We start from the raw sequence: 12,047 nt of genomic DNA, 5'->3' as shown, positions 1-12,047 counted from the left end.
GAACTTGTTGTCCATTAGTTCTAGATTCAGGTCTAACTAACCAAGGGATCCATTCTTTTAACGTTATATTTTAGCTGAGTTAGCGCGAACACACACGGAGAAGGGAGGAGTAGAGGACAAGCTATGCGAGGCAGGGTGTTCAGCTGGCTTAAAGGTGCTATATGTAGTAATGTGGCCAGAAATGGTACTGCAATCACGGTCAAGATTCTGTAGTCCCCTCCCACTCTCCATGACTGAGGTTGCCAGATACGCAGCCGAATCCGAATCCTTCTCCAGGGAACTTCAAATGGGAATCGACGAGTCCGACGCTGTAGGTTTCTCTTCTTTATGCTTCTTGCAAGATGGTTTACTAAGTAATTATGCCACATTTTACTGATGTTGATTAGCCAAATGTATTTGTAAAGTTACACAGCAATATTTTAGTCGGGAGTTGGGACAGATTGATGGCATCACCATGCTAAAATGTATAATTATATATAATAATCCATCCATCCACCCATCTTCTTCCGCTTATCCGAGGTAGGGTCGCGGGGGCAGCAGCCTGAGTAGGGAAGCCCAGACTTCCCTCTCCCCAGCCACTTCGAGTATATAATATATTATATATCGCATAGGCCTACTTTGAATGCAAGCCAAGGCCAACAGTAAAATGATTTGCCACATTTCTTTCAGCATAACTCCATGTTGCAGCCAACCTGACGCACTGCATTCTCTTACATTTAAGCACATCAAAAGAGCATCATACACAAATACAAATAGACAGAGTAGATATTGAAAGGGTAAAATAAACTACATTTTTGGGTTTAATAATAGATTATACAAATAACTGGCAATATCATGTAAAAAAATATGCAACATAAGGTGGCAAATATGTCAATAATGAACAAAGTAAAATATGTTTTAGACCAAAAATCACTCCATATTCTCTATGCTCGCTAGTGTTACCATATCTGACTTATTGTGCAGAAATATGGGGAAATAACTACAAATGTGCACTTCATTCACTAAGTGTGTTACAAAAAAGATCAGTACATAATGTTGGATATAGAGAACATAAAAACATTTTAGTTATTCAATCAAAAATATTGAAATTCAACGATTTGGTAAAATTGCAAACAGCTAAAATTATGTACAAAGCAAACTATAACAATTCTTCTCAACTAAAGAGGAAAAATATAACCTCAGAGAAAAAACTAACTTAAAACATTTGTATGCACGTACAACATTTAAGACCTTTAGAATATCAGTATGTGGAATTAAACTATGGAATGGATTAAGCAAAGAAGTTAAACAATGTACTGATATAATCCAGGTTGTTCAAATTAATAGTGCTTACAAAGTACAAGGAAGAGGAATTATGAGAAATACCGGGGCTGTAAATCTAATTTTGAAATGAGCATATCCCGGCTGAACTACTGTTATCAGTTATAAAGGTATTCGAAAAGAACATGATTTATTAAAGCCTTTTGGCATATCAGGGTTTTTTAATGATGACTTAACATGAAATTATCACTTGGCACCTTTAAATGTGAAGTGGTGAAACAAGAAAATAATAGATTCTTTATAGACTTCAACAGAAGGCAAGAGGAACCAACCGCGTTACAGGAGAGAGTAACCAGTTGAGAAAAGGAAATTAGCAGGTAGATTAAATAAATCAGGAGAGACAATGTTATCCACACAGTACTGCAACACGTCTGTCAGCCATAGATATTAATGAGCAGATAGATGACACGTGTCTTTGAACCGCAAATGTATGGCAACTGGGGCCACAATGTCTGTACATGTTGTGGTTTGAGAAGGCACACAAATTAAATATTTATTTTCCCTGAGCAGGCTACCACAGTTGTCACTGATCTAGTCTTCCATAACTGTGCTGTGCGCACTAAATCCGAAAACCATAAATGACGCAATACTGCATACGTTACTAGCCAAAAAAGGAGCCTTTTATACATATCAATAATTTAAAATATTATATTTAGAATATATAATAATAGATATACGATATATTGACACTATACAATATAATAATAATATGCAATACAATAATTATAGATAAATAAATCATCAATTAATAATCAAATTGGAGCCCCTGAATTGTAATCATAATCAAATCGTGAGATGCACAAAGATTCCCACCTTTAGTCTTTTAGCATGAACTGATAAAGCCTCCTTTGGCTTTAGTATCTAGTCTCAGGTCAGACAAGAACTGTACTATCTAGTTTTTAGACATGAACTAATAAAGCCTACTCAAAGGTGGGGCGAAGCGTCTTCTTTGATAACCTGACCAGTCCATTCATCCATCCATTTTCTACCATTAGTTGCGGTCAATTCAATGCCCTGAGAATACAACGATTGATGAATGAGAATATTCACAGACATTAATAGGATTTAAGTCTGGACTTTGGGAAGGCCATTTCAGATGCTTAATTTTGAGTTTAGTTTATTTCGATTTTTTGGCAGAGACGTGTTCGTTAAATGTATTTTGCAAATTGGACTAGAAAGCGGGGCAGCACGGTGGAAGAGGGGTTAGTGCGTCTGCCTCACAATACGAAGGTGCTGAGTAGTCTGGGGTTCAATCCCAGGTTCAATCCAAAGACATGCACCTGGGGATAGGTTGATTGGCAACACTAAATTGGCCCTAGTGTGTGAATGTGAGTGTGAATGTTGTCTGTCTATCTGTGTTGGCCCTGCGATGAGGTGGCGACTTGTCCAGGGTGTACCCCGCCTTCCGCCCGATTGTAGCTGAGATAGGCTCCAGCGCCCCCCGCGACCCCGAAGGGAATAAGCGGTAGAAAATGGATGGATGAAATGGACTAGAAAGCTTCATTGCTTCAAGAAGCTTCATTTGGCCATGACCACTGTAGTTGCTAGTAGGAGTGGTACATGATGGACCCCATAATATAAAAGCTGGAGGACGGCCCGCAGTGCAGGCAATCACAAATATTATTATTAATTTAATAAATAAACCTTGGGCTTAGGTCAGGCTGATTAGTAAAAAAAAGTATTAACCAAAAAAACAATACATTTATTGCCACCAAGAGCATGCATGGAGTAATAAAATCCCTTGACGAGCAGGGAAACCTTCAAACAGGCTTGTAAGGATGATATAGCCTCTGTATTTTTTCCTTACCTAACGTATATTCCACTCTACCCCAGTATTGAGCACTGTATAACGGATAAACCACAGAAACCTTGACTATACATAGTCATATACATATGCATATACATAGTTACTTTACATGCAGTCTGCTTTTGGCCACCGGCCAAATTTTTTTGGGCCAATGTGGCCCCCAAGTCTAAAAGTTTGGACACCCCTGGTGATAGCGACAATAGTGCTGACTTTATTCATAAGAGAATTACATCAAGGTCTGTGTCAAATACCATCAGACCCTCATGTTTGCAAAGTGAAAGGCATCTTTTCACATATGCAGCTACGCTAAAGCAACCAGCCATTACACATTCATGAGACGCACCTGTTTGACAGTAATATCTATTCAGTCTGCTCGGGATGGCATCAACCTTCATGTTTCCCGTCAATGATCGTTTCATCGCCCTATCCCTCCCAACCTCGCCTTTTCCTACGCCATCGCTCGCCTGTGTCAGATCAAGGACCAAGAGGTCTCTGCAGAGAAACAGATTAAACTGACCTTCATTTGACGCACATGAGACGGATCTGTTTTGACGTATTCTGTGATGGCAGCCGCTTTGAATCTTGTCGGGCGAATGAATGTGCTTCCATTCTCTCCTCCCTTCTCTCTCATACCTAAACTCCTGCTTTAATTTCAGCTAGATACATCGTACAGTTTGGGAAATTACCAAACTTTTTAGAAAAAAAATAATTAAGTCGCACAACACTTTGGCTTTTGAAGCACAGTGGTCCATGATGTCACAAAGCAGGACTGCATGATGTCACAAAGCAGGACTGCATGATGTCACAAAGCAGGACAGGGAGCCTCCTAATCAGCCCTTATAGACTGAGCTCCTGCTACCTCATTGTGCTGCTACGATTACTCAGTGGTGCATTGTCAGGGCCAGCGAGGTCTTCTCTGTTGACCCGCAACATCCAGAACCACTGACCTACATGTATTACTTAAATTATAGTGAATACATTAAATTGTAATAGGTTATATTCCAGTGCCTAAAAAACCCACAATCTCCTCCCTCAATGATAATCGCCCTGTGGCACTCACCCCCATCATAATTAAGTGCTTCAAGAGGCTGGTAAAGGAACACATTGTCTCCAGACTTCCCCCCACATTCGACCCATACCAGTTTGCTTATCGCCCTAACCGCTCCAGAGAGGACGCCATCTCCTCTGCACTCCACCTGAGGTTAGAACATCTGGAAGGAAAGGACACTCTTGTGCGGATGTTGTTTCTGGACTTCAGCTCAGCGTTCAACACCATCATCCCGCAGCACCTGGTGAGCAAACTGGCGCTCTTTGGATTCAGTACCCCCTTTTGCAACTGGCTGCTTGACTTCCTCACAGACAGACCCCAATCTGTGAGAATGGGCAACAACACCTCCAGTGTCATCTCCCTGAGCACCGGCTCCCCCCAGGGCTGCGTCCTGATTCCACTGCTGTTCACGTTGATGACCCATGACTGCTGTACCAGGTCCACTACTAACCACATTGTGAAGTATGCAGACGACACAACAGTAGTGGGTCTCATCCGTGACAACAACGACATGGACTACAGGGAGGAGGTTAAACATCTGGTTGACTGGTGCAGAACAAACAACCTGGTCCTGAACGTCGACAAGACCAAGGAGATCATTGTCGACTTAAGGAGGCACCAGTCCAGCCACACTCCACTCTTCGTCAACGGCACAGCAGTGGAGATGGTAAGCAGCACTAAGTTCCTGGGGGTGCAGATAACTGACAATATGATCTGGTCCCTACACACCGCAGCTCTTGTAAAAAAGAGCTCAGCAGCACATGCAATTTCTACGTCGGATGAAAAGAGCACAGCTCCCTTCCCCCATTCTCAACATATTCTACAGAGGCACTATAGAAAGCCTACTGACCAACTGCATCTCTGTCTGGACTGGAGCCTGCAGTGCCTCAGACTGGAAGTCTCTGCAGAGAGTGTTGAGGACAGCGGAAAAGATCATAAGGACTCCTCTTCCTCCTATCCAGGAAATCGCAAAAAGCCGCTGCCTGACCAGGGCTCAGAAAATCTGTAGAGATTCCTCCCACATCACCAAGGACTGTTTTCACTGCTGGACTCTAGAAAGGGGTTCCGCAGCCTCCGTAGCAGAACCTCCAGGTTCTGTAACAGCTTCTTCCCTCAGGCCATCAGACTCTTGAACGCATCAAAATAATTCCCTCAATTCCCCCCCAAAAACGGATTAACTCGCTGGAATATAAAGACAACATAACATTGTGACAGTCTGTTGCTGTCGTGCGGGTTCCATGGACCACCAAGGATTGACATTACGTCGAGCAGGTTTGACTTTCTTTATTTTTCAATAAATACGCAGTCTCTGGTCGGGTCGCTTTTCAGCTCCTTCCTCTTCTTGCTCACTCTTCGGTTCCCTTTTCAGTTTGCCGCGTCTGTGTCTTCCTCTGGCTCTCCGTCTCTTGCGCGCTGCATGTGCTGCGGACTCTCCAACTCTTTCTGCCCCGTCGTTCTCTGCTGCTGCCCTGATATTGTTTACGGCGTCGATCCCGGCGTGCCCTGCCTCGCTGTCGGTCTGCCGGCCAAGCCTCCCCATAAACATACATCCTCGATGCATATCAAAAAGTGCAATATATTTATCTGTTCAGTAATCTATTTATTTACAGTATATCTGCACATTATTGCTCTTTTTATCCTGCACCACAACGAGCTAATGCAACAACATTTCATTTTTTACAAACTCAAAGGCGATACAGCAGCAGCAGCAGCAGCAGCTCAAGCTACTTCTTCTATTTTATTTTATGACGGGTCGCCAGCTCAAGCTAGTAGCTGGCTAATTGCTAGTCGTTGGAGGAGCAGTGTGAGCAAGGCAATGTGTTCCCAAGCCAGAAAAGTAGTTCCTCTGTGTTAGCTCTTACAATAACAATGTCACTATTTTGATCAAAATGGAGCTTTGTTGATGGTTTTTGAATGTGTTTTAGAGGGATTTATAGGTAGAATAGTCCCAATTACACACATTGTTAGCTGCCTCATACTAGCAGTTTTTCAATATTTAGAACACACATGAATAGGAAAGACGTGTGTTCTCGTCTCAAATAAGGATTGTGGATAAGTGGTGAAAATTTCCAAAAAATAATGGTAAGGGTAAACTGTTTCTTGTTTTAGTAATGATGCTAGATACTATTCATCCACTGCATCTATGCAAATTTTTGTACATTATTGATAGTTTGCATTGTAATGTCTATCAAGACGTTGGAGGAATGACAAGAAGGTGGTTGAGACAGTCTCTCACTGTCGTCCGGGTTCCATGGACCACCAAGGCCAGACATGACTGGAGAAGGTTTGTGACTTCGCTTTATTTTTCAACAAATACTCAGTCTCGTGTCGCTTTTCAGCTCCCCTTCCTGCTCGCTCTTTGGTACGCTTTTCAGCCTGCGGCGTCGTCGCCTTCGTCTGCCTCTCGCTCTCTTCCGCGCTGCATTCACTGCTGGCTCTCCAACTCGATCCCTTTGCCTCCTGGTTCACGGCTGCCGCCCTTTTACACACTGAGGGAGGATTACACAATTGTGCCCAGCCGGTCGACCCACGCACCTGACAATCATTACGGCTCCGGTTCCGGCGCGCCCCGCCTTTCCGCTGGTCCGCCGGCCACGCCTCCTCGCCGCCATCTCGGAGTCGGCCCCAGCGTGCCCCGCTTCGCTGTTTGTCTGCCGGCCACGCCTGCCCACAGTGGTCAATCAACAATCTCTTTTTTTAAGCAAAACTAATTATTAGCAAAAACTGAATATGTAAAAAGTGGATGAAGTGCACAATAGCATTTGTTTGAGCCACATCTCATTAGCCTTAAAGCTACAGATACAGAAAATATCATGTTTCCAGTATGTTTCAATGTTACTAAAAACACTGTTTGAATTCCAGCATCAGGGCTAGATTTTGGGCAACTCATTTCCAATACTTGCTCGGTGGTTAGTGTTGGCATCTCTGTGCGGAGTTTGCATGTTCTCTTTGTGCGTGGGTGGCTTTTCTTGGGTACTCCGACTTCCTCCCACATACCCAAAATATGCATTTTAGGTGAATTGGAAACACTAAATAGTGAATATGAATGGTTGTTTGTCCATGTGTGTGTCCTGCCATTGGCTGGCGACCGATCCAAGGTGTACCCCAGCTCTTGCCTGAAGTCAGCTGGGACAAGCTCCAGCTCACCTGTGACCCTAATGAGGACAAAATGAATGCATGGAATACTATGGGATTGCTTTATTTTGAATCAAATCTGAGGTTAACCAATGCTGGATTGTGTTGGACCTTAGGCCCCGTTTACACTAAGGTTATCCAGGGTAAATCACACCTAACCTTATCCGTGTCCACACACAACAATGCCACCGTTCAAGACCCCTTCGCCCCCTCCGTCCGCCGACGCAACGCAACCTAGTATGCAGCCGCGGAAAATACACACGTCATAGTCACCTCCAGTGTTGCTTTGTGTGCAAGTTCTTAAATTAAAATGTAACTTATCTGAACAATATCCAGTGTTGTGGTATTTAAATTAACTGGAATCCAGTGTGCTGTGGGGCCCTATTGTAGTGAATCACACCTGAGCCATCATAAATTAATCTAATCTTTAATAAACATGTGAAAGTAAACAATGTGACAAAGAACATTTTACAACAATCAATCTATGGATCTAGACATCTGGTCAGGACACTCCTCACTCTTTTGCCTTCACCTTCATTGGCCATTCCTTTTTGGTGACTCTTTATATACTCTGGACCTAGACGTTGAGTCCGCGACATACATGGCGGAAAATAAATGACACAGTCTTCTTTGCCAGTCCAAAAGCATTCGCCGTTTTCTGTAGTCTTCCCTCGACGGCCAGGTAATACAAAGCACATGCTACCTTTTTTATCACATCCACGGGAGCTCGCATTCTCGTTGTCTCTCCTTCGAAAAAATGGACACATTTTTCCGCTAAGTAGAAATACAGCTTACCCGGCCGGACATTGGAAAGTTTTCTTGCCATTTGAGAAGTGTTGTATCCGAAATAGCTGCAATCGTTTTCTTTTAAGGTATTCATGTGTGATTTCCACATGCGTCTGTACATGTAGAAGAAGGAGAAACACAGCATGTCTGGATGACTCGCCTTCATATTTCCAGTGGTTAGCTCCGAGTTACGAAATCGCTTTATTATGAAACTGGCTGTGGGCGTGGTCTTTCTGGCGTCACTTCCTCTCCGAACTCACTTTGTAAACGATCAATAAGTCCATACAAACCTAAGTGCCGGAGATTCAAGAATTACACGGCTGACTTACCCGTGTAAAAATGTGTCCAAGGAGGGGGACCTTAAACACTGGTTTAGTGTGGCTGAAACCGGGCTTAGGCTAAATAATTATTTGTTTAAGGGGTTAAACGACTTTGTGTAGACATGGCCTTAGAGGTTCTATTGTAGTGTTAGTTGATGCTAATGAAAGTATAAACAGTCTCAGAGGCCGAACCTTTTTTATTTAAATCCACATTCCCAATTTTACTAATGTGGCTTAGTTTGCCACTTGAGGACATCTTTTTTCCTACATCACTGCACAGCACACAATCGCCTCCATTAAAGTTTCATCGGTTCTGCCTGTAAAACATCTTTTGCCATGACTCACAGTCCAATTACAGTTCAACCTCTTCTTGATAATTGCATGAGTTGCAATCACACATTTCATGGTATAAATGTTGGGAAATGGTGGTAGGCCTTACATTTCACACTGACTACACAGTATCAGGTTGTTTTTTTAAGAAATGTGACTGCCATTGTTGGGTTTTGAGGAGATGGCGTCAAGGAGCGTAAAAGAGCAGCTGACAAACAATCTCGACTCCCCTTGCTGGCTCGTTCTCCAGCCTTGTGCGTTTGACTGCATCGCACAGTAGGAATCAGCTGACAAGCTCAAAGATCAAATGACTCGCTCTGTCAGACACCGCTGACGCCTGATGTTAACATGTTCTGGGATCACAAGATACAAATACTCAACACGGTAGAAAGTTCTCCACTGCTACTTTGTGACGCACGTTGGTGGTATTACTAGCGTACGGTGCTGTGCATTGAATCAATGTCAGGCGGGTCAGTGCCCCGTCAACTAGCACTTTGTTTATCCAATGTTCACGTCAAACGCAAACAGTTCTGCGATCAGACCCGGCAGCAGAAAAACATTTAAGGGGGTCATTATATTACATTACAAACACTTACACGTTTGGAGCTTACATTTTTAGAACTATGTAACTTTATTGACATGAGATTGTCATTAAGCATCTGTCATGTTTCCTTTTTCTGCATTAGGAAAAATTGTAGAACAGTTGTACACTGAGAGGCAGAGCTGTGGGCTCGACTTTGCGACTGACTGGCCTCAGATTGATCAGAATCAGAATCAAAAATACTTTATTAATACCCGAGGGGAAATTAAGATTTTCAGGTCAATATCATTCAAGATTAGACAAACATTACAGGGAGACTAAACAGGATTGCTGACGGGTCTGCCAACTTCCGGCGCCCCTTACAAAAAAGGTGAGAAACAGGTTAACGCTGGGGGGGGTGAGGGAAAAAAAAATTCTAAATTCAGTCTAAGCCTGGAAAGGGGGTCCATACTGAGGCCAAGAAAAAAAATACTCATAGCCATAGCACACACAAGTATGTGTGTAAGAGGGAAACATCAAAGAACACAAAGGACATTAAAGACATTAAAAGAGCAGAGCTGATGCAACCAGCCACTTGTACATACAGCTACAAAAGCAAAAACAAAAACAAAAAAAAACATGTACACTGTGGTGGCCTCTGCGGATTTCCACGCCATCGTCCGCTGGGGTCGGGGGAGCATGGCCAGAGACAGGAGCAGACCCAATATAGCAACAAAGAGAGTCGACTCCACCCTCGGCCAGTGTCCAGTCCGCATGGATGAGCGAGGATGCGTCTAAGGAGACCAAGGTGTCCGATACCTGCTCATTCAGCCAAGACACTGTGAAGCTTGTCCGTCACGGCACTCAGCACCAGCTCCGCAGCCCTGTCTCTTCATCCACTTCTCCTCCAGTCTCTCCAAACTGACTCTGGTGTGGCAGAGTCCCAGCAGCTGGTCTCCTTGGCCAAAAGTCTCCCTGGAGGCAGATCCATAAGTTCACAAAAAAGCACCGCAGAAGTCATGAAAGTGCCACTCCTTGTCACACAGTCCAGGTGTAATATTGACATTCTATGAATATTCATCTTTACACCTGGGGAGAGATTTAGCGCTTACATTTCGATTTAGATTAAGATTTAGATTTGGATTTAACATTTAGGTTAAGATTTAACATTTAGATTTAAGATTTGGATTAAATATTTAGATTTAGATTTAACATTTAGATTTAAGATATAGGTTTAGATTTAATATATAGGTTTAGGTAAAGACTTAAGATTTAGATTTAAAATTTAGATTTAGATTAAACATTTAGGTTTGAATATATTTAGCGCTCACAGTTTAGATTCAACAGTTATAATTACATTTCACATTTAGATTTAGATTTAATATTTAGCACTCATATTTAGAATTAAAGTTTAGATTTAAGATTTAGATTTAACAGTTAGGTTTAGATTCAAAATTTGGATTTAACATGTAGATTTATCTTTCATCATTTAGATTTGGATTTAACATTTAACGCTCACATTTAGATTTAAGATTTAGATTTAAGACTTAGATTTAAGATCTAAATTTAACAATTGCATTTAGATTTAAGATTTAGATTTAAGACTTAGATTTAAGATCTAAATTTAACATTTGCATTTAGATTTAAGATTTAGATTCAAGACTTATATTTAAGATCTAATTTTAACATTTGCATTGAGATTTAAAATTTAGATTTAAGACTTAGATTTAAGATCTAAATTTAACATTTGCATTTAGATTCAACATTTAGGTCGAGATTTAACATTTAAGATTTAGATTCAAGATATAGGTTTAAATTAAAATTCAGTTAGAGTTAACATTTAGATTTAGATTTAACATTTAGATTCAACATTTAATTTAGATTTAATTGTGATGAAAATGAGCTAAATGTGAGAAAAGTGTGTTAAATGTGAGAAATATATCTGCTAGAAAAGTATGAGTGAACTTTTACTATCGGAACCCCAAAATAGTTTACATACTCAAAGCCAGAAGAGGGCGGGACATAATGCTTACAACAGTTTTCTTGTTTAAACGTACCAAAGCTACACTGTATGGGCAGAAATTTTGAACCTAAATAAGTACTTTATCTTAATCATACTTTGAGATTTTGAACAACTTTATGCTTCCATAATCTATGCTGTTTGAAAAACACTTTTCCGTTTCAGCATGACTGGAACAGTCCTTGCCCAAAGCAAGGTCCATAAATTAGAAAGTGTTACAGCTGCAAAGAGGAATTGTATTTATTTTTAGGTCCTGGACTGTAGGTGTAATGGTCAGCTGCCCCAAGCCTTTTATCCATATAGTCATGATGAAACGCTGCATTTTAAAGGGGAACTGGATTTTTTGGAGGGAATATTGCCCATCATTCACAATCATTATGTGAGACACAAACACAAGTCCTTTTTTTGGTGTGTTCTAAACATTAAAAACACACTACAAAAAAGGTTCTAACAATGCAGCAAATGGGTATTGACCTATATTGGCTAAAAAGGCATCCAACATGAGATATTTTGAACCTTCTTTTGATATTATGTTGTTTATTGCTTACAGCTTATGAAAACCTTCAGGGGGAAATGCACTTTTTTTTAGAATTCACAATCATTATTATAGACAAAAACACACATGTCTTTTTTTAATTAGGATTTTAAAGATGATAAACGCTTGGAAGATGTAGCTAAAGCTCAGTAAGACAACTTCAAAGCCCTCCATCAACGTTTTATATACACACGGCAAGTCTATATACAATGTAGTAACAGACACC

General features: G+C 41.3%; 1 protein-coding gene across 4 annotated transcripts in view; it reads right to left on the bottom strand.

Annotated features, from left to right (window-relative positions):
- The window catches only part of LOC133610735 (uncharacterized), a 63,935-nt gene extending 60,126 nt beyond the window's left edge, over positions 1–3,809 (bottom strand). For 3 of the 4 annotated variants that reach the window (XM_061967301.1, XM_061967299.1, XM_061967300.1), the window contains exon 1: positions 3,645–3,809. Coding sequence is in view for 2 of the 4 variants with exons in the window: in XM_061967299.1 (XP_061823283.1) it covers positions 3,645–3,758 (114 nt within the window). In the remaining 2 variants the exon portion in view is untranslated. Of the gene's footprint in view, positions 1–3,470; positions 3,565–3,644 lie in introns of those variants that run through there. The other variant, XM_061967305.1, reaches the window with a different exon arrangement.
- Between the last annotated feature and the right edge of the window lie 8,238 nt (positions 3,810–12,047).

Source organism: Nerophis lumbriciformis, linkage group LG11 (genome assembly GCF_033978685.3).
Source record: "Nerophis lumbriciformis linkage group LG11, RoL_Nlum_v2.1, whole genome shotgun sequence".
NCBI classification, from domain to species: Eukaryota; Metazoa; Chordata; class Actinopteri; order Syngnathiformes; family Syngnathidae; genus Nerophis; species Nerophis lumbriciformis.
The sequence above is the reverse complement of the archived record's forward strand: the minus strand, read 5'-3'. Positions and strand labels throughout refer to the sequence as shown.